The sequence below is a fragment of the Pagrus major genome, chromosome 15, assembly GCF_040436345.1.
Source record: "Pagrus major chromosome 15, Pma_NU_1.0".
Classification (NCBI taxonomy): domain Eukaryota; kingdom Metazoa; phylum Chordata; class Actinopteri; order Spariformes; family Sparidae; genus Pagrus; species Pagrus major.
The window spans coordinates 8,305,269-8,331,256 of record NC_133229.1 but is presented as its reverse complement, the minus strand read 5'-3'; the positions used below and the strand labels follow the sequence as shown (position 1 = coordinate 8,331,256).

At 42.9% G+C, this 25,988-nt stretch overlaps 1 protein-coding gene across 1 annotated transcript; it reads left to right on the top strand.

The window, feature by feature from the left end:
• The first annotated feature begins 518 nt into the window (after positions 1-518).
• Positions 519-24,088, top strand: ptpn20 (protein tyrosine phosphatase non-receptor type 20). The gene is made up of 46 exons (XM_073482140.1): positions 519-642; positions 827-990; positions 1,937-2,002; positions 2,101-2,355; positions 2,447-2,522; positions 3,879-3,959; positions 4,042-4,117; positions 4,332-4,485; positions 4,755-4,826; positions 5,028-5,202; positions 6,388-6,523; positions 6,619-6,757; positions 6,853-7,005; positions 7,210-7,395; positions 7,472-7,634; positions 7,749-8,004; positions 8,084-8,163; positions 8,791-8,868; positions 9,188-9,295; positions 9,401-9,517; positions 9,650-9,858; positions 10,042-10,143; positions 10,690-10,783; positions 11,333-11,418; positions 11,899-12,073; positions 12,531-12,742; positions 13,375-13,473; positions 13,576-14,093; positions 14,212-14,860; positions 16,058-16,228; positions 16,329-16,503; positions 16,591-16,801; positions 16,884-16,921; positions 17,370-17,456; positions 18,179-18,240; positions 18,611-18,772; positions 18,851-19,100; positions 19,311-19,420; positions 19,573-19,655; positions 20,030-20,169; positions 20,278-20,426; positions 21,011-21,101; positions 22,157-22,491; positions 22,595-22,810; positions 23,819-23,881; positions 23,978-24,088. Exons 1-46 carry the CDS (start codon positions 519-521, stop codon positions 24,086-24,088), a joined length of 7,257 nt encoding a protein of 2,418 aa, XP_073338241.1.
• The last annotated feature ends 1,900 nt before the right edge of the window (positions 24,089-25,988 follow it).

Below are 25,988 nucleotides of genomic sequence, written 5' to 3'. Positions count from 1 at the left end.
TGGGATCATGACACAGTTCCTTTGGTGCCGGAAGCAGAACTGCCCTCTGCTCAGAAAGAAAGCCTATTACAAAAAGGAGGGAGGGGCCGTGAGCGGCGAGAGGCAGTGAGACTAATGGAGTAAGATAATCTAATCACAGTCCAGTGCACAGAACTGTCTTTTTCTCAGAACCCTCTCTCATAACTGTCTGAGAAGACCGAACGTTGTTGACAGGCTGTGTCGACAGCAGTAATGAAGCCCCAGAGAGACGTAAAGATGAGGCAGTTGTGTGTGGTGGATGTGATGAGAGGATAATAAGCTTGACACCCGGCAAAGAGTAGCAGCTCAACCTGGAGGCTTAAATTGTTTTTCCTGAGTGGTGAAAGATGACATTCATTCATTGAACTCCAGCAAAAGCCAGAAAAACCTCCCCTGAGAACATGACGATGAACAAAAGCTCTAATAAGTGATGTGTGTGTGTGTGTGTTGTATGCATCTGTGCGTTACATCCTCAGGTGCGTGCTTGGAATGTGTGCAGGATGAGCAGCACATTTGTAACATTGGCTGAGGTGCTGGAGGCTCGAGGGGGACCTCTGCTGGAGGAGGAGGTCTGGTCCCTGCTGCTGGGCACTGCAGAGTCTTTAGTGGATGTCTCCTATAAGGGTAAACCATTTCCGATAACTCCCTCTCATTGCAGGCTCACACACACACAGCACACTTAAAGCTACGACCATGTTATGTTATGTAACATCAACATTTGAATTTGTCCTGCAGTATTTCTGTAACATTGCCGCTGAATTGTGCCAGCAGAATCATCATATATAATCGACTTCCTCCTGTTTTGCAGGTCACAACAATATGTGTAACATCATAAGCCCCACCTCCTTGCTGCTGTCAGCCACTGGTACCTTAGCATTTAAGAACTGTGGCCTATCAGATGAGGTATCCACCTTCACTGCTCCGGAGATGCTGCAGGGCCGTGCCAGCTCAACCAAACCTGCCATAGAGAGGGTCAGTGCATACACCCTCACACCTGTCCTGACAGCTCAGGGGAGAGCCGACGGCAGACTTGTCAAACACCAAAGAGAATCAGTTCGCTTTATTTGAACTCATATCCTGATGTGTCTTTTTTCTTTCTTGGAGTGTAAAATCTCAGGATGTCAGGAGTTGAAGGACAACTGAGGTGTAAGCACGCCATCTAGTGGCTCAGCATAAAGACCTCTTCTCTGAATCCTGCACTTCAGAGCTCTGATTTATTAATATTAGTTTGTACAGACAGGAATGTTATCAGTTATATGTGCTCTTTACGCACCTTTCAGTAATCTGCCTCGACAGATTCCTTATAATCATAATCACAATATATCCTATTAACCCATAGACACATGAGCAATTTGCCTTTTAAAGCTGCAGAAAATATTACCCCACGCATCATATAAAACAACATGTGCTGTGTCCTCAAACAATACAGAATTTGCCATTTATTATTATTTATTGTTGCCCTTTATTTAACTGATGGTGGAAATATAAATGTTTTCATTGCACTGCTATAGATGCACATTAACAGGCTATTAATATCATAAAAGAAAATCACATTGAGATTGTGCGTCACTTATCATATAGATGAAGTAACACCATACAGGGGTAGAGCATATAACGGTCATTTTTTAGATGATATTTAATTCATAATTCTCCTGCTTGACCACACACATTGTTCACATCAGTTCTGTTTGTATCAAACAGTAATGATGACGACTGATGGGTGTCAGCTAATGGTTTTAGTTATGGTGCGAGTGTTGAATATAAATTATTATTGAAAAGACATTCTCGTATCATTGAGCACAGTAACAAGTAATACATGTACGTAAAGGTAAAGCTGGTTTTATTTGAGAGTTGGTTGGTAATGTCTCATTAATATTTCCAATGTTCTTGTCATTAACCATTTGATTTTGTTGCACAGATGCTGGTGTATTCACTGGGTATGACTCTCTACTGGTCAGTTGATTTTCACCTACCTCAAAATCAGGTGAGAGCTTTGATATGAAACTGCAGTATCCGCTTCAGTACCATCATGTTCCCACGCATCAGCTAATATAATGATTTTCTGATCTCATTCCTTCTCAGCCAGTCCAGTTGGGTGACCATCTAAACAGCCTCCTCCTCAGCATGTGCGAGGACCTGGCCCACCGCCGGGTGAATCTCAACTCCATCCTGGAAGCCTGCGAATCTCAGCACAAAGCCTCCATCCTGCCGTCGCCCACCAAAGTCATCAGACAGCTGGTGGAGGAGGTTTTTCATGAATCAGTGAGTCTAGATATCCACCTACAGTATGTTCCTGTCTGTAAGCATTTCTCTTCTCGCTTCTCCACAGGCCGTTGTGTATGTGTCAGGATTTAAAGGCATAGTGCAAAATTACACTATGGCAAAATATTAAAGCGATTGTAAATGTTAGTGATTTCTTTTCCTACAGATGGACCATGGCTCTTTGCCAGACAGTAACGTTCCCTTGAGTGGCAGGAGCCAGATGATCAGAGAGAGACTTCATGGTGAGCAGACATGTTAGAGTCCTGGCAAACCTGAGTGTACAGAAAATATACCACTGATCATCACTCTCAAGACTAAGAATTAGGTCTGCACAATATTGGAGGAAACTTTATGCAATATATGTATCGGAATATGAAAAAATACAGAAATTTACAACAGATAAATTAAATACTTGTTTGGAAAGAGTGAATCATTACAGAACCATTGAGCTGATTTTGTAGAGTGCGTTTTGTCAAAGAACCAAAGCAGGCCCGGCCTTGTTTCATAAATTGATCAAGAATGATTTTGATTGGTGTGAACTCCCACGTTTACAAGAACCCCTGAACTGGACTAAATTATGTTGTATCAGGCAGACTTTTCATGTAAATTAGTCATGGAAAATCAGAACCATGCGAGCTTTCCTTTTGTACCAAGTCGCAAAAAAGTTGTAGCATGAAGTGCTAAAACGATACATTTTGCAGCCCTACTTAGCGTGATATGATATCATAATTGTGCATTACCTTGGATATCCCATTTATGAATACAGAATTTGGAAAACACTTATATGCTCCTCATAGGTGGAATAAGCACATTTTAGTCTTGGATCAGTTAAAGCTTCTAATGATTGATGTTTTGTACAATGAATGCTCCAGTTTTTCTTAATTTGTCTGCTTTGTCCCAGCATAATGAACTTTTATATTTACTTTTACTGTCAACATCTTTGTGTTTCTTTTATTTATTAAGTCATCTGTCATGTGTTTGTGTTGTATTCTATGCTTTCTACCTCTTGTTACACATAAACTTTTTTAGTTATGCTTTTTAGAGCTTTTCTCTCAGTTGGTTTCCCATGTTTAAAAAAGGTTATCTACCTATCTAAATATTATTAGATATTCAGAAATATTTGATGTTGAACATAATCTTAACGCTGGAATTTTCTCGAATAATCTTTTGGCCTACCCTACATCAGTAGGTTTAAGTGCTTCAGGACTCTGATAAGATTTTGGCAAATAACTTGAAATTGAAAACAGCAGAAGTTAATGTCTGTGTGGTTGAGAGTTTATACAAATAAGTGATATGTGTATTGCATGGGAGTATCTATTCATCATAAATAAATCTCAACCTTTGACCCCACATATTTACAGAAAGTAGTTGCAGTCATTACACTTTTGACTCAGGACAGGAAGACAGGATTAAAATCTTAACCTAAAGCAAGCCCAGGATTAAGTTCCTGCGAGAGCCAATAATCAGATGCTGAGTGCGGACACTACAGTTTAAACCCTCTGCCAGCCTCATGGCCACCCAAACATCCCAGCGTCTTCAGGGAGCACAGAGACGGACATTTTTCATATGTCATCTCTCATGTCCTACCTGTTTGACAGGGAAGAGAGGGCCCTTTTCAGACTTCAGCGATGGGAGTGCTGAAGGGAGGAGATACTCAACGGACTCTGACTCAAAGTCAGGTATGTATGTGAAACTGAAAGGAAGATGAGGAAGGTAGAAATGAGGAAAACTTACATGCTTGTCTCAATGCCTGTTTTCTAGGGAGTTTACCTCAGAGGCCTTGGAGACACAGACCGAGGAGCTCTCCCACACCATTGTACCAGTCGTCTTTAGACAGGTTAGTGCTCTATGCGTGCGTAATTACACTTTCACTACCAGTACTGTAGTTAGAAGAAGGTTCTGTGCGTGCATGTCAACATAAATAAATCTTCTCGTTTCGTGCTCCCTCATTGTCTGTAGGGACTTTGAGCTGGACGTGACATTGTCCCAGAGTTCGACTTTTCCAACTTTGTCCTCACAACTATTACACAATCCGTCCTTCCTCCCCTCAGACTCCCTCGTGGGGTTCGTCACAGGGACAGCAACTGCAGCTGGCTTGGTCGGAGCCCCCACCACGACATCTCTCCCAAGACATCAGGCAGATCTCACAGTCCTTCCATTACCTTCAGCGAGTCCTCCCTCAGCCTGAGCCAGAGGAAAGCTAAGGTAGGGCTTTTTTTTTTCTTCAGTGACAGAAATGCAAGGGAGATGCTTTTGTAGAAAGTAAGCTTACAGTGTAGGTTACTGATTCGTTGTTAAAGCAGCTTTTCTAGGTTGCAGTATTTGGTTTAATGAGAATGACAGTGACAGCTGTGGCGTATTTAGTGCAGATGAGGGTCAAGTTTAATTCCAGGAGCAGACAGTGGAGCAGTTAGAGAAGGACAAAAGCCTGTCGGATGTGTTTCGGCTCATATTGTAAATGTTTGTTTTGTCAGGCTTTGGGTCCCGAGTTCATCAGAATGCCAGATGAACAACACACTGTTCTCGAGCTTCCAGGATCTATTGTGGTAAATGAATGATTTCTGTTCATCTGTTCAATTTTACTGTACATTTTTGTTTTTTTTTCACATTATTTAAACTCGTCCCTTCTTGCATCCTAAATGTGTGTTTGCATAACTGCATGCACGGTATTTGTATACTCATGTACTTGTATGTTAGTGTGTCTTTATGTCGATGTGTGCCTGTGTGTTTGTGCATGTCCACAACAGTCCAGAAAGGGACGCTCTTGTGCGTCACAGAGAGAAGTGACTGTCGTGCTGCCTAACGGACAGTACGTGGTGGTTCGCTGTGACATTAAGTCCAAAGCAAGAGATGTGTTTGACATGGTGGTGGCTCACGCAAACCTGGTGGAGCACTTTTACTTTGGTCTTGCCTTCCTAGATGGTAAGAGGACAGATTATATGAAACCTTATTTGTCTTGATTGCATTGATTGTACTTCAAATATTCAATAGAAATTAATTTAAAAATATCTATAAATGTAGGCATGAGATGTTAACTTTAGGAGGTAATGTTAACAAAAAACACTTGCTAACACTTTCTATGAAGCCCGTGTCAGAGTGTGGATTATACTGTGACGGGGGGATCAAGTATTTCTCCAGAGCGTGAAGGGAACCCAGTACAGCACCAGTGCATACTTTAGTGAACCGAACAATGCTGTACCAGAAATAGATACTATCACTGTCAGGACACTGTCAACATACCAAGGGGCAGGCACATGTGTAACTATCACATAGTATTTACACCTGTGCCTGACTAACATTAAAGGCATCGACCACCCGGTAATCAAAAATTAACAGCTGTTTTCTTATTGTGAAAATAGTCGAATAGGAAAAATAAATCAAGATTCCACATCGTAGATCCTATAGAAGTCCAAATACCTCAATAGGACTCAGTCTGACAAGCAAAGGTGACTCCTATCTTTGACCTGATCAAATTCAGAAATACTGACGGTTATAAAGATTAAAAAAACTAGCTACTTACATAAACGTACAGCATCTACATTTGCCACTTTAGGGGTGTCTGTAATTGAATCATTATCAAACCAATGTCTATAATGCATTATACACATTAGCATAATGTGTATAATGCATTATACACATTAGCATATTGTGTTATGTTTAATGTATTATTTATCCTGGCAAAAAATGTGAGTGACCAGCAACCATGAAGTGTTGATACTTGACCTTATAAGTCATCATGAAATGCTTTATAATGTGTGATGATTGTTGTCATAAAGCATTATGAATACTTATGATTGCTTATAAGTGTAGGCAAACTATAACGCATTATAAGTATGTTTTTAATGCGTTAAGATAAGATATTGAATAATGATGATTGCTATAAAGCACTATGAATATTCATGAGTGCTTATAACTGTGATTATACAGTGCTATAGGCATGTTACAACACATTATAAGTCTGTTCATAATGTGTTATAATGCGTTGTAGACGTGGGCTTTATAGAAAGGGTTACCATTCTGTTAATTGAAGTTGATTTAATTTCTTTTGTTGTTTCAATCACTTCAGTGGTCTTGAGGTTAAAGAGGCTTCTCTCTGTCATTCTGCAGATGATGAATATTTCTTTTTGGAGCATGAAACTAAAATCTCCAAAGTTGCGCCTGATGGTTGGAAAAAAGGGCAGATATTGTCTTTTTTGATGTTTCTTCGAGTCAAATATTTTGTTGATGACATCTCCTTCATTTTGTGAGTATAGTGCTAACTTAATAAATGCATTTATAGAAACACCTAGTTAAAAAAATAATGCTGCTTTTTTTAAATCTTTTTTTCTTGTTTGCCAGGCACAGACTGACTCGTCACCAGTACTATTTACAGCTGCGTAAGGATATCTTGGAGGACAGGCTTTACTGTAATGAGGAGACAGGCCTGTTTCTGGTTGCTCTCGCCCTGCAGGCTGAGTTTGGGGATTACATGCCAGAGGTACTGAGGACAATCCATATGTAACCTTATGTCTAAAAACACCATCATCATCTTTCAGAGTGCGTCACATTTGTTTGTTTTGTGTGTCTCTTTAGTTGTATGGTAAGAATTATTACCAGCCAGAGCATTATGTGTCCAAGAGGATGCTAGAGAAGCTGGCCCTGCCCACTGTCAAGGAAGAGCTGCCAAGACTACATGCGAGTCATGCCCAGATGCTCCCTGAAGAGGCAGAAATAGAGTACCTAAAGGTGTCCAGAATATTATCCAGTGTTTCTCTTTGTTTTTTGGCTGTTTTTTCACCTTGCAATAAGCTAAAGTGATCAGGCTGTGTGCAATGTTGCTGCTTTTAACTTGATAATATGCCAACTTTTCAATTTTCTGTAGTCTAAATGAAAATAAATGTCTACAATTTAAAATTTAATGCATATATGTGTGAAATATGTACCCCTCAGATTGCCCAGCAGTTACCAGAGTATGGAGTTATGTTCCACCGTGTGGGCAGAGAGAAAAGGCCAGTGGTGGGAGAGTTGGTTTTGGGAGTCTGTGCCAAAGGAATCATCGTATACGAGATGAAGAACCACGTCCGGACTGTCACCCGGCGCTTCCTCTGGAGGGAAACCGACTCCATATCCACCGGGGTAGAAAAACAATCTTATCTTATTTTTGTATTTTATTTTACTTTACATCTAACGATGTGTTGTTTCTGTCCTTCAGCGGCGTAAACTGATCATAGAGTGCGGCGGGCCCAGTGGGAAAAAGCACAGTTTTGTAACAGAGAGCTCAAAAATAGCACAGTACCTCCTCAACCTCTGCTCCGCACAGCATAAGTTTCATAGCGAGATGACATCACGACAACTCAACCACACCATGATACCAGGTGGGAACATTTAAGTGATTGTATAGAATGTATAGATTTTCATGTTGACCATACTGCTGCATATCAAAGAATAACAGAGAATAAATAACGCCTGATTCTACTTTGTTTGAAAAGATGAAAACATGGCCGTCTACCGGGGTCGTAACTTGAACCTGAAGCGGATGTCCTGCTCAGAGGGCATGTTGAACCATGTTGGTTTGGCACCTGGTCAACCAGACTCCATCTCCAAGTCCTGCGATGACCTGACCGCCAAGCTGGAGGAGCGTCTCCGTCAGCAGAGGGAGATGAGGAGGGAGATGAGCAGAGAGATGAACAAGGAGCTCCCTGAAACAGGAGATTTCAGGGACACAAAGGAGCGACAGTGTTGGAGGTAACCCTTGATGACAATAGGAAACAGTGTTAACATTAAGGACATAGAAATGTAATTCAACCGTGCACATGTGTTGCAGCACTCCAGAGACAATTCCCAGAATGATGTCCAGTGTCTCGCTACAGAAGCAGGACTCTGATACCTCTTCTTCCATACGCGGTAAATATGTCACGAATTTCTTTCGTTTACTGCCGACTAAATATACGTACATTAGTTTGCTAGAGAACTGGCTGTATGTAGCTCAGATGGTAGAGCAGGCATCCCATGTACAGAGGACGTGTCCTTGCTGCAGCAGCCCAGGGTTCAAGTCCAACCTGTGGCCCTTTGCTGCATGTCATCCCCCCCCCTCTCTCATCCTGTTTCCTGTCACCTCTCTGAGCTGTCCTGTAAAATAAAGGCCAAAGAAAAACAGTTTTATCAAATGCTTGGCCCAGTTGTATTCAGAACAACTTCAATATCAGTCATATGTGCTTTGATCTTGTATAAATCTGATATTTAATATCTCAAATTAATGTTTTCACATTAAAAAAAAAAGAAAATCAACTTTGTCTTCCAATTTAAGCATGATAAATATGTTAAATTATATATTTTGGACTTTGTCATGTGAAGCCACATCTTGACAGTTTCCACAGCAAGTTTTGTGTTTCCACCTCTAACAGAAGAAACTTATGTGGGGCTTTTCCTTAACATACTAACATCTCTGACATACATGCTAACGTGTTTTTCTGTTTATGTGAGTTAACCCTTTGCTAGAAAATATGCTAATGTAAAACATGTGCTTTGCAGTTGATACACCAACCAGGACCCCACCAGAGAGAGAGATTGTCTGTGTGTCCCTGAAGAAAGATCCCAAACTGGGCTTTGGTGAGTTTATTAATGTCCCCCTCCAGTCGAGAATATGTTTTATCTTCTTGTTCCTACGGTTGAATGTTGGACCTTCGCTGTGTAGAATAACGTGTGTGCAGCAGAGTTTGACACATTCATTGCTGAAAGTGTTTTTAAGGGGCGGGCCTATTATTACCGGCCCGTAATTTTATTTTTGTGTGCCTTAATAAGTGTGTGGAGGGGATCTTTAAGGTGGACTGAGCTGTGAACTTGATGTAAAATTAATGAGCCGAGTGACGCTTATCTGATTCTTTAACAGACGGCTTTTGTCCTCACTTCCTCTCTGGTCCCCTTTCAGGCTTTGTGATTGTGGGCGAGGACAATACAGGTAAACTTGACCTTGGGATCTTCATTGCTTCCATTGTGCCCGATGGACCTGCGGACAAAGATGGACGAATCAAACCCGGTACGAGGCGATGGGAACTGGAAAGAAAGACACTGGCTCACAATTTAAATACAGCGTAACATCGCTAGAGACATGGATTTTAAAATCATTTGTTGTTTTTTCCAGGTGGGCGCCTCATCTCCCTGAACAAGACGAGTTTGGAGGGAGTGACGTTCAGTGACGCTGCTGCCATCTTACAGAGCAGCCCCGATGAGGTGGAGCTCATTGTCTCCCAGCCGAAACGTAAGATCTGCTCAATGCTTTGTCCTCTACATGCACAGTCTGAGAAGTTTATACAATCATGCAAATATCCATCAATACAACCTATATATGTGTACTGATGTCCTTTATCCCACCTGGTTGTTTTCCTATCAGAGTCCCTGAGGGAAAGTAAGAGTTCCTTGAGTCAAAGTACTCTCGGTTTGGCATTGGAGAGGGGCTTTGGCTCACAGACCACACTGAGTGGGATTGAGTACCGCCCTGCCATGGAGGAACTGGAGGAGGCCATCACTCTGTCCAACATGGCAACCCCAAAACTGGGCAAGAGGCTCCACATTCCTGTTGTTCGGATACACGATGCCCAGGTTAGAGCCAGTGTCAACATGAGGTCAAAGCTGATAAATGAGTTAAACCAGTGCTAATGGTTAAATGGATTAAGTGCATTGATTAATGTGATAAAACTCTGAGGTGTAGTTGTTGACCTGCGTCACAAGTGACCTGAAAATACCTGATATCTGTTCCTGCTTTATGTTCTGTTTCTCCTTCAGGATGTGTGTTCCAGGTCCCCGTCTATCTTAAGTTTGAAAGCAGGGGAGAGGTTTATATTGGAGCTGAAGAAAAGCAGTGGTAGTCTTGGCATCAGTGTTGCTGTGAGTGAATTTTTTCCCCTTTATTATATACTCATTTACCAGTTTATTATGTACACCTAGCTAAAATAAATGTAGTCTAATACAGCAGTCTCCAAAATGACCATATGGTTGAGTCAGCAGCTCTGTAAAACAGCTTCCACACAAACATTACAACCTTCATTAACTGCTTTAATTTTAGCCAAGTGTACTTCATACAATATGCCTCTCTATAGGAGTTTGGATTACTTTTGATTGTTTTCTCCACTTCCCACGATGACTCAAAGACGACTGTGTCTTGGTAGAATGCCCTGTGACTCATTCCAATGTTGACATATTGAAACCCACATAAATTGTGCCAAGAACTCAGTGACATTGCTTCCTTGGGTGAGATCAGCTCAGGCAAACCGATTTACAGGATAAAAATGTGAAAGGTCATAAGGTAGCCAGCTAAGATGCACAGTCACTTTGATCCCTACACACTGAGTCAGTGTCCGGGGTTATCTGAGGTCTGTGACATTGACTAATCATCCTGTTTGTAATTTTTATTTATTCATTTTTTGTCAAAAGGGAGGAATAAACACAAACGTGCGATATGGAGGCATCTACATCAAGAGTCTGGTGCCTGGAGGTGCTGCAGAGCAGGACGGACGCATTCAGATCGGTAAGCTGTTTATTTGTCACTTCATAAAGTGATCAGGTGGCTGCCAGAAACACAAAAGGTTCTGTAAAAGTTTGATTTGGTGCCGGATATTCACTCAACCTCTGATTAAGTAAGAAAACTGTAGCAAAGTCATTGTTATTCTTTTTTTATCTTAAATGACAGTTTGCATCATCATCATCATCATCATCAAAGGATATGATGATTTTGTGAGATATGTGCCATCACAGACCTCACCCTGTCCTGTGGAGGAGGAGTAAAGAAGCATTTTTTATTGACAATACTGATATTAATATATTGTCTTCTATTTTGTCAGTTATCTGTATATGGTTGTGCTCCTGGAGCCACTGCGCTCTGTCAGTATCTGCTCAGTTCATGCTTCAGTGAGCAGGGACGACTTTAGATCTGTTGACGTGCGCATCAACCACACACACACACGCATCCAGACACACACACAATCATCCACACACGCATACACAAACACACCCACTCAAACCGTTTATGTATTGATGTTGTTAATGATGATGAGATTTGTGTTTGTGCATATGACAGGTGACAGACTGCTGGAGGTTGATGGGTCCGACCTGAGGGGCGTGACTCACCACCAAGCTGTCGAGTGTCTGAAGAGGACTGGGGAGGTATACACACACATGCACACACATGCACATGCAGTCAAACACAAACACATTTTCTCTTTAGCTGATAGGACTGCAATATCTCAGTTAAAATATGACAGAAAAAATGTTCGGCGTCAGTGTTTCTAGAGTGGATTCATGTCCTACTTCCTGTCCTCAGTCTGTGTTGTTTTCCTTCAACCGTGACGACAGTTCCTCCCAAACCTTACAGCAGTAGTTTTATTCATCTAAACTTGAACCATAAAGGGATGAGAGATCGGACAACCCTCATCTGGGTTGTTTTAGATGGCTTTTTTTTTTAGTTGCAAGGACTTGTTGGACCCTTAAGACCTGGATTAATCTGGAGACGCTTTTTCATTTCACTCCATTCAAAGCTGATTATGAATATGCGGCTTTGCGCCATTAAAAAGCAGGAGATACAATCTGAAGTCTATTAAATATAAAGGGTGTGTGTGTGTGTGTGTGTGCATCTGTTCCCCATAGGTGGTGAACCTGCTGCTGGAAAGGGAGCCCACAGTCATACTGGAGCCCAGACCTGACTCACCCTGCCCCCAATTGCCCCACAGTCCATCAGTCCATACACAGCCCCCCAGGACCGAAGTCTCCATGGAAACGACCTTGAGTGGTCGAGTCAAGGACTACAGCTTTGTGACTGATGGTGAGAGGGGAGACGAAGGGGCACATGCACTCACAGAAGAAAAAAAAAAAGAAAGAAAAGGCACACACACACTTGCACACATGGCCCAGAGGTGACTGTGAGTCATCTGACAGCTACATTGTGGTTGCTGTCAGACTCGGTCCCCCCCGAGACTGCACGAGCTGAAACCTTGAAGCTGCCTGTTCAGCTTCGTTAAAGGAACAGTTCCTCATCCCTCATTCCTTTCTTTACTGGAAATGCTTCAAAGACATGTGACAAAGGATCGCCTGCTTTCTCTGATTTTATCATTTCTGCTAAACTAAATGCCTCTCAGAGGAAGATATATGTGTGTCAAGGGGGTCGCTAAAACATCTTTTTGATCACAATGTAACAAATCACAGCCGGCATTACAGCTTAAAGATTACACAACACCCATTAATACTCACTAAGATCCCCCTTCATCTATCCTCTTTCCTAGAAAACACGCACGAGGTGGTACTAAGGAAGAGTTTGTCCGGCCTCGGCTTCAGCTTCAACATCTCGCAGATTCGCTCTGGGCCAGACCACGGCAGCGTGGTCCGCATCAAACGTCTGTTCCCGGGTCAACCGGCGCTAGAGAGTGGGCTCCTGAGAGAGGGAGACATCATTCTGTCTGTCAACAAAGAGCCAGTCAAGGACCTCTCTTACCAGGTAGCCTTGTGGATTATTAGTCCTTATATATTCATACCAGGGAATTGACAGCTGGTGAGTTGAATCTACATTCATAGATTGAGCTTGTTCGTTTGTTTTTTTTGTGGTTGTATTCGGTTAAGGACATAAAAAAGTAGGTCAAAAGTCTTAAAAGAATAGAAGGGTTCAGGAAGTGCTTACTACAGCCTAAAAAGTGTCCAAACATTGGTAACTAAGGGCAGCACAGTAGATGATTTCATCTGTTTTTAAATATTTAAAAATGGGCTGGTGAGTGTATGAGCAGCACCAGTGGCCCTGCTTTTTCTTAAGATCTCGACCACGTCATCGGTTCACTAATCCTTTAATCTCATACCACCAAAAATAGCAAGCTGGTTGTGTCATAGTGTTTGATGTGTCTTTTAATCTTTTGTGTACTGCCATGGAGTTACAAAGGCATTCAGACAGGTGCCTTTAATCATAAATCACAATTAGATACAAGCCAGATTGTTGAATAAATGAACCGAATGTGATAATATGATAATCTTGTTTTGACATACAGTACTGTATACTCAATTGAAAACAGTTGAAAGACAATATATTGAATGTTCCACCTCAGCACAACAACACAGTTTTTTTGTTTGTTTTTGTTTTAGAGGGTTTTATTCCTGCTACGTGGAGCTCCGTCTGAAGTTCATCTGCTCATCTGCCGACTAGGTCCTGGAGTGCTTTATGAGGCAGATGACAACACACTGGTGAGCACACACACACACACTCGCTCACACATACAGATAAAATCACATCAGTTAGACCCAGTAATGAAGAAGGATCGTCTTGCTTCCTGTCTGACTCCGTAGAGTCCTGCACACTTCCGTGAGGTTCGATCTCGCTCTCTGGATATCCGACTCGGAGAGGACTACAGCCAGCTCCTCAAGTTTCAATATGATGTCAAACTACTTGCCCAGAGGCAGGTGGACCCCACTCAGGAGGAAGCTCTGACCAGCACAGCAGAGAAAAGCTCAGAACCCCCAGCAGCTCCAGCGCTCTCCACCGAGGAGAGTGTGGACAGTGAAGTTCAGCCCAACCCGCCTCCCCCATCTCCTCCACGCTCACCCCCGTCACCAGCCTCACCCACATCACCGCCGTCGCCAGTCTCACCAGCCTCACCAGCGTCACCTACCTCACCTGCCTCACCTGGCTGTGGCTCTCCACCAGCTCCATCAGAGTCACAACCAACCGCTGGGAAACCAGAGGAACAACGGGAAGTCGGAGCAAAGGAGAAGAAGAGGGACGGGAAAGGGGAGGCGCCAACGACTACAAGCTCAACTGTGATGCTTATGGATGCGTATCCGAAGACTGCCTCAAACTATGCCAGGTAATGTATCAGCTGTAGACACACATGAAAACTATAACATATTGTTATATCACACAGTAATAAAAAAACATTATTTAATGCACACTATATCTTGTGTGTACTGTTTGTTTATCTGTAGTGGGGTCAGAGAGGAGGCAGATGGAAGTCTGACCTACTGCCTGATGGGAAATGGACTGACTATCATGGCAGATGAAGAGTATCTTACCATCAGCTCCACCCTGGAGCCTCCTCACAGCCTTCCCTCCAGTAAGACCACTCACACCGCAACAACCAACCTCCCAGCCCTCCATTCACAAACCTCCAACACCTCCTCTAGTTTCACCTCTCAGAATCCAAACCTCGGCCCTCATATCCCCACCACCACCACCACCATCTCGCCCCTCGGCCTCTCCTCTGACACCCCGACCACTTGCCCCCTGGCCCGCCCAGCACAGCCACTCACAACCCAGCCTCCGAAAGCCAAGCACCACCCGATCCAGCAGGGGCTCCTTCCAAGTCACTACAAAGCGATGTCCAAGAACGGCAGGCCCGTGGTGCCTCCACCCCAGCCTCCTACTCCACCATTGACCCCCATCACAGCCCAGGTCATGTCCTCTGTGCCTCCCTGTGCCAGTCCACCTGCCCCAACGCTGCCACCCACAGTGCTGCCGCCTCCCGCCCAGAGCCACATACAGATTAGGGAAGAACCAGAGAAGAAAGAGAGGGAATACAGGGATGATGATTATGATGATGATGTTGACGAGGAGGAGGAAGAGAGTCGAAGAAAGGTAAGTTTGTGATGTTTTGTGGTCTCACTTAACATTTTACGAAGCATATATTTTTTACTCCAGTAGATTTGTTTGTCAGCAGAAAACTTTCAACAGGTTATTTGGCCAGAAACCAATAATGAACAATGACATGCTAGATAAAATAAACAGATTAATTTAGATTAGATTGTCGAATCTGTGGTTTGTGTGTTCAAAAAAGAAATTCATCAAATTAACCCAATCCTTGTTACCCTTGCATATGGTTCATGCATCACTTGTCTGCTATATTGAAAGGGATTTCTTGTATTTTTAAACCTGGGCCCTGTGTTTACATACATGACAAATCGGTGCAAAAAGTTTCCAGTTGTATATCTTCACAACACGGGCTGCAATGGCTGCAACGTCGACTGTCAAAATAAGTCCACTAAAAGTAAAAGTGCTTGTTTTTGCCATTTACAGACTGAGCTTGTTATTCTGAGTGTCTGACAACATTATGGAGGGGATCCCTGTAGAGAGAGACCTTTTTATCAAACAGGAAAATCAGTTTTGTTTAACCAGAAACAGCAGCTCATGCATTTACAGAAACAATAATTTTATCATCGTAAGACACAATTAATTCAAACTCGTCAGAAACAAAATGAAATTCACCAAAACCTTCTTTGTGCATTGTCCCAAAAAACACCAACTTTGGTTTGGTCAAAATGAACCCTTAATTTGCTCAATGAGATATCGGGAGAGAAGCACGAGGGAGGTCGGACATCTGTAAAGCAGCAGGGGGATACAGCCTGTAGAGGCAGAACATTTTCACATCCATTTGGGAGAATGAGAATGAAGACGGTTTATTTCAATCAAAGGATTACTTTGACACCAGCCGAGGCAATCTACTGGACAAAATCCAAAACAGTCACATGAAAATATGTTACCATAGGGCCCAGGTTTAAAAATACCAGAATTCTTCTTTTATGCTTGATAAAAAGCTGTATATGCTACTATTTAACATATATTACAACTTTGAGTGTATATGAAAGGTTTCACCATTGGCGTACCAAATTTACAGCCAAAATTTGTGGTCTCTCGCTTTTGTGGTCATGGTTCACCAAAGTCAACAGTGTTCAAGTTTAAGCTTCAGGATGAAAATGATGTCTTTACTGTTAAAGTTATTTGGATAATTTCTGTAGCTGTTTAACAGATAAATTATCACTGTTTGTCGCCTGTCAGGGTTTGGTTAAAGAGTTTGAGCTGACAGTGATTCTGACCAAGTCCAGAAGTGGAAGCTTTGGGTTCACGATCACTCGAAGCAAGCTGGACAACTGCTACTACATACAGGAAATACTGGACAACCCAGCCAAGGCAGATGGACGACTCAGGGCGGGAGACCGGCTCATCACAGTGCGCACACACATGCACACACGCATGTCCGTACGTTTAAATTTTCAAAACCTAATTTTGTTCAGAGCGTTTCTGTCACTTCTCTGTCATTTGTTTCCAGGTAAATGGACACGATGTGACCAGTGTGGCAGATGATGTTGCCATGACGATTCTCAGGTCATCTCCGAGAAGACTGAGTATGACCCTGGGGAGGGCAGTTAGCAACCTGGTGGCCCCGCCTTCCTGTGACAGCCTTCCTGATGTAGTTCTCCACAAGACACCTTCAGGACAGCTGGGTGGGGGACTTTTTATATTGTCACATATATTAAAGATATCAGCAGTATTATTCGATTGTTTTTACTCTATGTGTGTTTCCTCCTCAGGTATAAAGCTTACAGGAGGCATCGGAAGCAAGTGGCAGGGCATCTATTGTCTGGAAGTGGTGCCAGGCTCCCCGGCCAGCGAGGAGGGCAGCGTCCAACCCAGTGACAAGATCCTGTACATCTGCGGCAGGTGCACACTGGGGATGACCCTGGAGGACGCAGTCAAAGCCTGTGAGATCGCCCCTCGTAAAGTCAAACTGAAAATCCTCAGGTATGTGCCTCAAAGGCTGCAGAGATAGACACTGAGATGCGTTTGTTTCTTTGAATGACTCTACTGTTTGTGTCCGTCACAGAGAGGACCAGCCGGTGACCCCCAGGGCGAAGTGGAACGGTAAGGATTTATGGGATGCTTTCCTCTGCTTGAGTGGACACATAAACATACAGATGGTTTGGTTGTTATATGCACTGATGGATTGCCTAGAAACCAGATATGTTTGTGCTCAGCTGAAGAATGATAAGTTAAGTTCAATCATTAGCAGAAAGTGTTCTTAGTGTTCTTTTTTTTTTTATTCAGCACCTGTATGCAAATGTTTCTTTGTACAAGCTACACTAAGAAAATAATTTGCCTAAAATGGTGAATTTAAGTATTTTGATTAAACCTGAATTTTCCATCTAATTCTGTTACACAAGTTCGATGTAAAGGGTCACATTTAATGCAAAGTTTTTCTATCACGTTGAGTCAATGTGTATAAATTAAATAACTCGATGTGTGATTTATTACAGACAGAATAACCAATTTGATGGTTGATACTTGAAAAACACATTATCTTCCTCCGTAGGTCTGTTTGACTGGAAGAAGGACAGGAAGTTCTTCGCTCGTTTCGAAGAGCCAGTCTCTCCAGAGAAAGAGTCTCCTACTGAAGATGGTGAGTTTTTTTCTTCCTCTTCCTCGTCTATCCCCTCCAAACTTTCACATGTTCTATCAGCGCCATAACTGGTTCCCTTTCACCCCTTTGCTTGTTGCTCCTTTGTCTGCGTGAAGCCGGAGCTCGGTGCTGAAAGATAGTTCTCTTTGCAGCTGTGTGTGTGTGTGCGTGCTTGCATGCGTGCGTGCGTGTGTGTGATCTGAATGCTGACAGACAGATCCTGGGCTCTCACAGCAGGATTAATAATTAGCAAGCCCCAGGCCCTCCACTGGTGTATTGGACTGCAGGGCTGTAGCCATCACACACACACACACACACACACACACACACACACACACACACACACACACACACTCATAGACGGTGCCATACAGCCAGTGGTCTGCAGGGCAGGTAGCTCAGTTGCCTGGTGACGGTGCATGCAGCGGTAAGGGACAGTGGAGAGGGTCAGTCTGAAAAGAGCAGTCTTGTTCACCTGTCATAGAAGAGACGCACCCATCAACACTTCTCTTTCAAAATGGCCGAAGAGGTGGGAGGTTGGTGTGTGTTGTTTTTTTCTCTGTGTCTGTAACGGTAAATTTCATTGGCTGTAAATGGTCGCATGGATGAAAATTGGTGCAGAACTCCAGATGTATTGTCTTATTTAGCTTTGACATCGCTTTTACTGGCTTTATCATTTTAGTTTTGTCTGCTGATTCATCGATAACTTCCTTTTTTCTCAGCCGAGCCTGTGTGTAGGACCACTGGAAGTTTCAGATGTCTTTCTATCAGCCAAGAACACGATGTAAGTCTCCAAACATTTTAATCATATTTGCCCAAAAGCTCATTCTTTCTGGTGTGCAGCGTCATGTTTTCTCACCTCTTGCCAGCTCTATCTCTTCTTTTTCTTAGTGTCTGGTGAAACACACACTGTAACATGAGTCTACTGTGTGTCAATCTGCGAGTGCTTTCTCTGCTGGGGGGGGGGGGGTCACCGTCTGCATGTGTGTGTGTCTGTCAGGCTTTCTGTACACCTGATTCATATATCAACAACACAATGGCACTTTTTCTGTATAATATAAGTTGCTACTGTAAATACACACAAATAAAACCACCAGAAACTGCACCAACGCTTCACCAGCATCCCCTGATTCTTCATTTTCCTCCTCTTGTAGAGTTGCATCATGCAAGTGGAATTCACAAAACCAGAAGGAGGAGGCCTCGGCTTTGCTTTGGTCGGGGGAACCAATGGCAGCATGCTCAGAGTGAAGGAAATCTGCTCGGGCGGAGTAGCTGAGCAGGACGGTCGGCTGAGAGTGGGAGATATTTTATTAGAGGTGATAACTCATCACACATTTTGTCTGTTTTATTACCCTAATTGTAGAGAAAACCCTCATCCTCACTGTGTGTCCTAGGTGAACGGTGTGATTGTGTCCGGGCTGAGCCACAATAAGGTGGTGGACATCCTGCGTAAAGCTGAGGGCTCTGTCCAGCTCACCATCTGCAGGGACATCCTGCCCCTGACCTACTGCGAGTCACCTTCACCGCCCAACATGTCCGCTCAGACTGAAGCAGTTTTAGCCGAGCAGCCGGCTCCTGTGTCCAGCCCGGATGCCTGTTCCTCACCTGACGTCATGCTCAATAAGCCAGTTGAGCGGCCCCCTGGTACGACCTGTGACTGTCTTTCCTTTTATTGCGAATTTTTAGAAGGATAATAGTGCTGTTATAGACTTCAGACTCAAGTTGGGTTTATGTCACAAGACTTGGCTGCTCCGCTACTAGTCTTATTTGAGACTTCTTTGCCTCAAAACTTTCAAATTTCAAACATTCAAATTAAAATAAAAGTTTTGATCTGAACTGCTTTCATTGATTCAGAGGCGACGTCAGACCCTGTGGTCATCGAAGCTGGTGTGTTTCTTAACTCTCCACCCCCTCCACCACACCGTCTACTGACTGTTGTAACAGATGAGATGGAGATTAAGCAGGTAACACGTACACTAACAAGCATACACACACAAGTTCATGAACTTTAGTGTAGTATTTATGCTGTATACTCTCACCCCTTCTTCCCTCTTCACTAACATCGACTAACATCTCCCTGTCTGTCGCCTCCTCTGACTGCTTGTCTGTGGAGCAGGAGAGCTGTAACAGCACCCCTTCTCATCAAGCCTGCTGCCCGTCCCTCAATGTCACTGACATGTTGCATGGAGCTTCTGACAGGTAGTTACCTCCCAAACTACTCTCCTCTTGTAATTGTGCGCTTATTTTCTCTCCCTGATCCTCCTCTTCCTCCTGCTTCTTCTTTTGTTTTGGCCTGCCAGAGTTCCAATGTTAACCACAAGGAGGCAGCAAAGAGCAATAAATAAAACACCACCCTGGGATAAATGGCGTTATGGCCAATGAGACAAACAATAGTGTATCAGTTAGGAGGTCTATACTCTAGTACTATATTAGAGATATTTTAGCCTCTTGTCTATACTGTATTTTAGGTGGAAAGGTCGCAGGGAAAGGAAGCTCAGCCTTGCATGATTTCATCCCCTCCTACCGAAGAGTAAAAATGGTCTGGTCTCACCCCTGCCCCCTGACTCCCCCAGGAAACAAATCGTGACCAAACTTTTGGACCAGTCCTGCAAAGACATCCGGAAAAAAACCCAGTCAGACGGCTGGAGCAGCGAAGAAGAAGATGACGATGTATTTGACGCCACCGGTCGGGAAACGACCTCACCCCAAACAGGTGTCTTTTCCTCTGCTCCTGTCCTGATGTTTCACAGGGAAAATTGTGTCTGTGCTGAGCCATACAAGCAACCCTTGTCCTCCTCTTTTCTCTCTTGTGTTTCCTCAGGCCCACCTATTGTGTCAGAGGAGGAACTGGCCGGTTTAGCTCTCATTAGTCCGGCTAAGACCAGCCAGTATTCAGGCTCCAGAGTCAAAGCTCTCATCCAGATCCTGCAGCATCAACTGGACCAGCAGGAACTGGTCAAAGAGTTCATGGTGTGTATATTTTATAACGTACACATTTACCAGTGGGTGTAAAATTACCTTAACAAGGGGTAGAATTACAAACTTACCAGCTAATGTGCCATTTATCCTTTTGATCCTGACATAAGAACTATACAAAGGAGGTTATTATAAAGAAAAGCAACAATTAGCGCTTAATCGATTAGTCACTCAAAAGAAATGTAATTGCTAACTATTTTAATAAACTTTTAATCGTTAATTTTTTAAGCAAAAATGACTAAATTTGCTGGTTCATGCTTCTTAAATGTGAGGATTTGCTGTTTTCTTTGTCATATATGACAGTAAATGAAGTGTTTTTGGTTTTTGGACTGTAGGTTGGACAAAAGAAGCAATTTGAAAACATCACTTTTGGCATCTCGAAAATTGTGCTGAGCATGTTTTACAATTTTTTTTACATTTTATAGACTAAACACTTAATTGATTAATCATGAAAATATTCATTAGTTGCAGCCCTATTATTACGTATTCTCCACTGTGGCACATTGAAAGAAAAGCAGCAAAGAAGAAAGACACTCACAGACGGTTTTGTTTTTGTCATTGCATGTTGTTCATTTCAGGCTCTGGAGCATCTGAAGCCCTCTGACAACTGTCTGGTGGGAAAAGCCCCCGAGAACAGAGAGAAGAACCGCTACAGAGACATCCTGCCCTGTAAGTCTGCAGTCTGTTTACTTTCACTTTCTCCAGGCGGATTCTAAACTTTTACTCTCTCCATTTGTTCAAACCCCTGCGTTTCATTTTATGCTTCCCTATTGGAGTTTTTTATTGGTGAGCTGAAGCTTGTAAAAGCTGGATACTCACAGACTTGGCATTTATAGGAGAGCCTGTTTGTCAGCTCTTTTCTTAGGCTTTACTTACTGAAGGGAGCAGAGATATTTGTTTACAACACTTAAGGACTTCTGCGAAACAAATCATTTCCTATATTAGTATCAATAATTAACTTTTGCCGCACTTTTAATTTTCTCTGAGTCAGCCAAGTATGTAATGATGAAGAAGATGTCATTTCTTACCAACCTTGTAATTATCTGGGATTTATATTTTTAATAAATGAAGCAGCATCAGGAGGATATTATATTACCAGCTGTGTTATTAATAGGAATATTGGGGGGTGAACAGAGAGACAGGGTGTGTGCAATGCTTGAATTGTGGTCGACACTGACGATACAAAAAAATACACACATGCACACAAACACACACAAGCAGCCCCTCAGAGTGTGTTAAAGGGTCGGAGCTGAGATGAATGAGCGTGATGATAAAGATTGTGACCCCCAGTGGAAAAACGGTGCAGGAAGAAGGGCATGTTATTTACAGATCCGATCCCATGCTTCAACTATTTTATTTAGAAAGGCCGATTTCCAGTCTGCGGCTTTTTTGACCTCACAAGCAGGGCGGGGGACCAACCCAGAAAACATTCCTAATTGCCCCTCGGTCTATCACCCCTCTCATCACCAACACACGTCTTCACAGCGCTGGTTTGTTGAGCCTGACTCCAGACCTCTGAGCTATTTGCTAGACTTTATTTACTGTACACTTAGATCGCGAGCCTTTGGTGAAACAACAAGGTGAGCAGTGTTTGTTGTTTATGATCAAGTGATGAATGAATTATCAAAAAACATGAGGGATGTCTCGTTCTGGGACATATTTATTTAGATTATGAATTCATGCAGTTGAGGGTGTTTTTTCTCTCTGTCTCTTTCCCCCAATAGATGACAAAACCCGTGTTGCCCTTGGAGACAACCAGGACTACATCAACGCCAGCTACATCCGCATGCAAGTTGGCGATGAGGAGTTCTTCTACATCTCCTGCCAGGGCCCGCTGCCTTCCACAGTGCCGGCCTTCTGGCAGATGATCTGGGAGAGCAAATCTGACGTCATTGCCATGATGACCCAGGAAGTAGAACGGGGAAGGATCAAATGTCACAAGTACTGGCCGGAGAAGCTGAGCGTGCCTCTGGACACCGGCAGGTTCCAGATTCACCTGGAGAACCAGCAGTACCTGGAGTATTTTCACATCAAGGTCATCCGCATTTTGGAGATAGAGGTGAGAGATTTGTGAGGAACACCTTCCCGCCTGTCAAATGTCGTTATTATGGTTTAAAATTCAGCGTGAAGGGGAACAATTCTTAAACATAATGTTATTCCAGACCGGTGAGACCCATCTTGTCCGCCACCTGAAGTTCACACACTGGCCTGACCACGGTGTACCTCACAGCTCAGAGCAGCTGGTTCGCTTCATCCGCTACCTGAGGGCGGTGCACAACAAGGGACCAGTCACCGTGCACTGCAGCGCCGGCATCGGACGCACGGGAGTTCTCATCTGCACTGACGTTCTTCTCAGCCTCGTCGAGAACGATTTGCCTGTGAGTGGAAGCCATTTTGTGAGCTTTACTAATACGTTTGGATTACAAAACTATTTTTAGCAGCGCTAGTGGTGCGGCTCTGGGGGCGGCAGTGGGAGTCGCACTGTCTACCACTTTGGTCCAGACTGAAATGTCTCATCAGTTATCAGACTGATTGCCATGAAATGTTATACAGATATTCATGGTCCTCAGGGAATGAAGCCTAACAAGTTTTGTGATCCTCTGACTTCCTCTGGTGCCACCAGCAGGTTGACATTTATGGTTTATAGTCACTTGTCTTAACAGGTATTGGGTGGATTGTCATGACATTCGGCTCATACACTAATGATCCCCTCAGGAAGAATTGTAATGACGTTTGTGATCCCCTGACTTTTCATCTAAACCTGTCATTGGGTCAACATGTTAATTTCATATGCAGTGACACTGTATTTGTTTCATGCTCATTAGCAAATATTGGCATGCTAACACACTGAACTAAGGTGGTGAACGCTGTAAAGATTATACCTAAAACAAAACAGTGTGTTCGCATGCTGTTGTTAGCATTTAGCTGTCATTGGGAACCATTTTCTCCTCCCTTCTGCTTTCTGTGTGTTTCCCTGTTGCTTTGGGAAACAACAACAACAACCTACACACTGAAAATGGCAGGTTACTATAACCATAGCCTGGTAGCTAACGGTATGAACATAACAAGCTAGCGGTAATTACCGTTTCTTTCTTGGGGATTTAGCCATTTTAATGCTAGGGCTCACCTCTCAGGAGCACAAATTACAGCACCCTGGTTTTGGCCCCGCCCAAGACTATTATGATTGGTTAAAAGAAATACAAACAAGCCGGAGCGTTTTTTTCCTGTATACCAGAATGCAACGGGTGAGAAATGGACAACTTGTAGAGCACTGCGGACCAGAATGGCTGTTGATAATTTACTACCGACATAACTACTGTATAGACATAGACAAGCTCTCACACGTGCTGTAATTGGAGCTAACGACCTTCTGTCTCTGTCCTCAGATCAATGTGAGCGACATCGTAAAAGGGATGAGACTTCAGCGGCACGGGATGATTCAAACCAAGGTCAGTGTCAACAGAAGGGTCAAAGTTCAAAGTTCAAGCTTTAAAAGAGAGACAGTTCCCAAAAGCTAGACGTGCCCTTTGTCTCTCTCGTTTCAGGAACAGTATCTCTTCTGCTACAAAGTCTGGTTGGAGGTTTTACAGGGCATTTTACAGCTTCACGGCAACCAGTGGCAACCGGAAAGTCCCCGAGACCACAAAGTAGTTTGAATGTTTCCACGTCCAGCTCACCTACCTGCAAAGCACAGACTGTGTTTGAGGAGCCATGTGCAGTCTATCACAGCATTGATTGGTGATGCCGTTTTTCTTTGGCTGTAGTTAGTTTCGTTAGCTATAATATGAAACCTGTACTTCTTCTCTGTTTTGATACTTTGTGTTGAAGCCCGTTGTGTAGTTACGATGACTTCAACTTTTTTTTTTTTCTTATCTTGTATGTGCTCTCGGTGCTGTGATTATATGTCCATTTAATTTAGATCACTGAGGTTGTTTTGCCTTTCCAGGCTTAGTGATTTGCCTTCTGTCTCTGGCATCTTTTTCAATTTTGTGTCACTATTCGAATGTATCTCATTTATGTCTCTCCATGTCCTTTAATTCTCAAACTGCATTCATTTTTAAGTCACATTGCATGGAATTTAAAATCTGGTAATATTCACATTTTTTACCTGACAGTAATGTCACTAATGTCATCAAAGTGCACAAGTGTACAATAGGATCATCATACCAAAGGGAGTATCTGTTTGTGACCTTGATGAGTGGCATTTGATTAAGCATTGTGTTATCATTTCATTAAGTGCATTTGTACCCTGGAGAAAAGGGCATTAGCAAAAGAACACTATTGATTTTTCAGTTCATCATCTAAGGAAATGAAAAGAATCAAGTGCCTTGGAATGACTCACACCGCTTGCTCCAAATTGACCCCGAGCCGCTTGTCACAAGCGGTCGGGGATGAAGAGCAAGAAACTGATTTGAGAGCGCCCGGCGGTGTTTAGGTTGAATGTGCAGCTTTCAGTCTGTTTGTGGTCTGAGGTGAATGTTTGGTTGATCCAAACCAGAGGAGGATTACATCTCATCTTTTAGTTAGTTAAAACGTAGAAACAATGTGAAGTTTGCACACCGCCTGTCAATCTTTTTTTGTTTTGTTTGTTTGTGGGCCCATTTTATACAAAAACACTCTCACAATGAAAGTCTTACTACACATAATCACAACTTGCACATCCTAATACAGATAAGGAATGATTGAACATAACAGATGTTTGGATAAATTCATAAAATTTTCAATTCACTCTTTTACTAAAATTTGAACGAGGCATGAACACTAAATGTTCAGATTTTTTGTAAAATGTACAAAACTGATTTAAATGATTAGTTTTTAGGTCGTAACTCGTTATGTGACAACATCCTTTATCTGTATTCCATAAGCTATTTTAATACAAACTCAGCCAAAAATGCAAAAAATATTAAGAGGTTTACAAACTTTCCATTTTGCCACTTTAGAGCAACAGAGCTGCATCTCCAAATCACAGGTCAAAGATGATTTATAGCTGCTGGTTTGAACCTCAACCTCTGGATGTAAATGCTTGTAAGCTTTGTTCTTTTAGCTGCTATCACACACACACACACACACACACACCAGCTCTCTTATTGCATGCAGACTCTTAAAGTACAGAAGTCTGAGCCTGGAGTTTGACTGAATGACTTGATCAAAATGTGGAATGTAACAAAGCAATAGTCTCCACGTGGAGAGGAGATCAGAATGTCAACCTCTTACCTGATAACGTCTCCCAAACTGTTCGGAGCATGTCGGTAAGACATATGCAGTACTGTACCTTTGGCTATGCAGAGCCGTCAGCCTCTGTACTGTGTATGCAACATCTTTTCATTCAATGCTGATAGGTAACCCTCTGTTATGTGCAAGTTCATGTTGTCTCTGAGACCCTGATGATATGTTTTCTCCCTCAGATACTGAAAAAAATGATTATTCTTGAAAGAACAAAACAAAAAGCACATTTTGCGCTCATCTGTGAAAATGCATCTTGTACAGTCGAGCAAGTGCTTATGCAGTAGCATTGTGAAATGTAATAACCCTTAATTGCACAACTGCTTATTAATG

Excerpts from the sequence above, each read along its gene's own strand:
- ptpn20 (XM_073482140.1), top strand. The coding sequence starts at position 519 with ATGAGCAGCACATTTGTAACATTGGCTGAGGTGCTGGAGGCTCGAGGG. Across the intron at positions 18,773-18,850 it reads TGGGAGATATTTTATTAGAG|GTGAACGGTGTGATTGTGTC; the intron begins GTGATAACTCAT and ends TGTGTGTCCTAG. Across the intron at positions 20,170-20,277 it reads AACGACCTCACCCCAAACAG|GCCCACCTATTGTGTCAGAG; the intron begins GTGTCTTTTCCT and ends GTGTTTCCTCAG.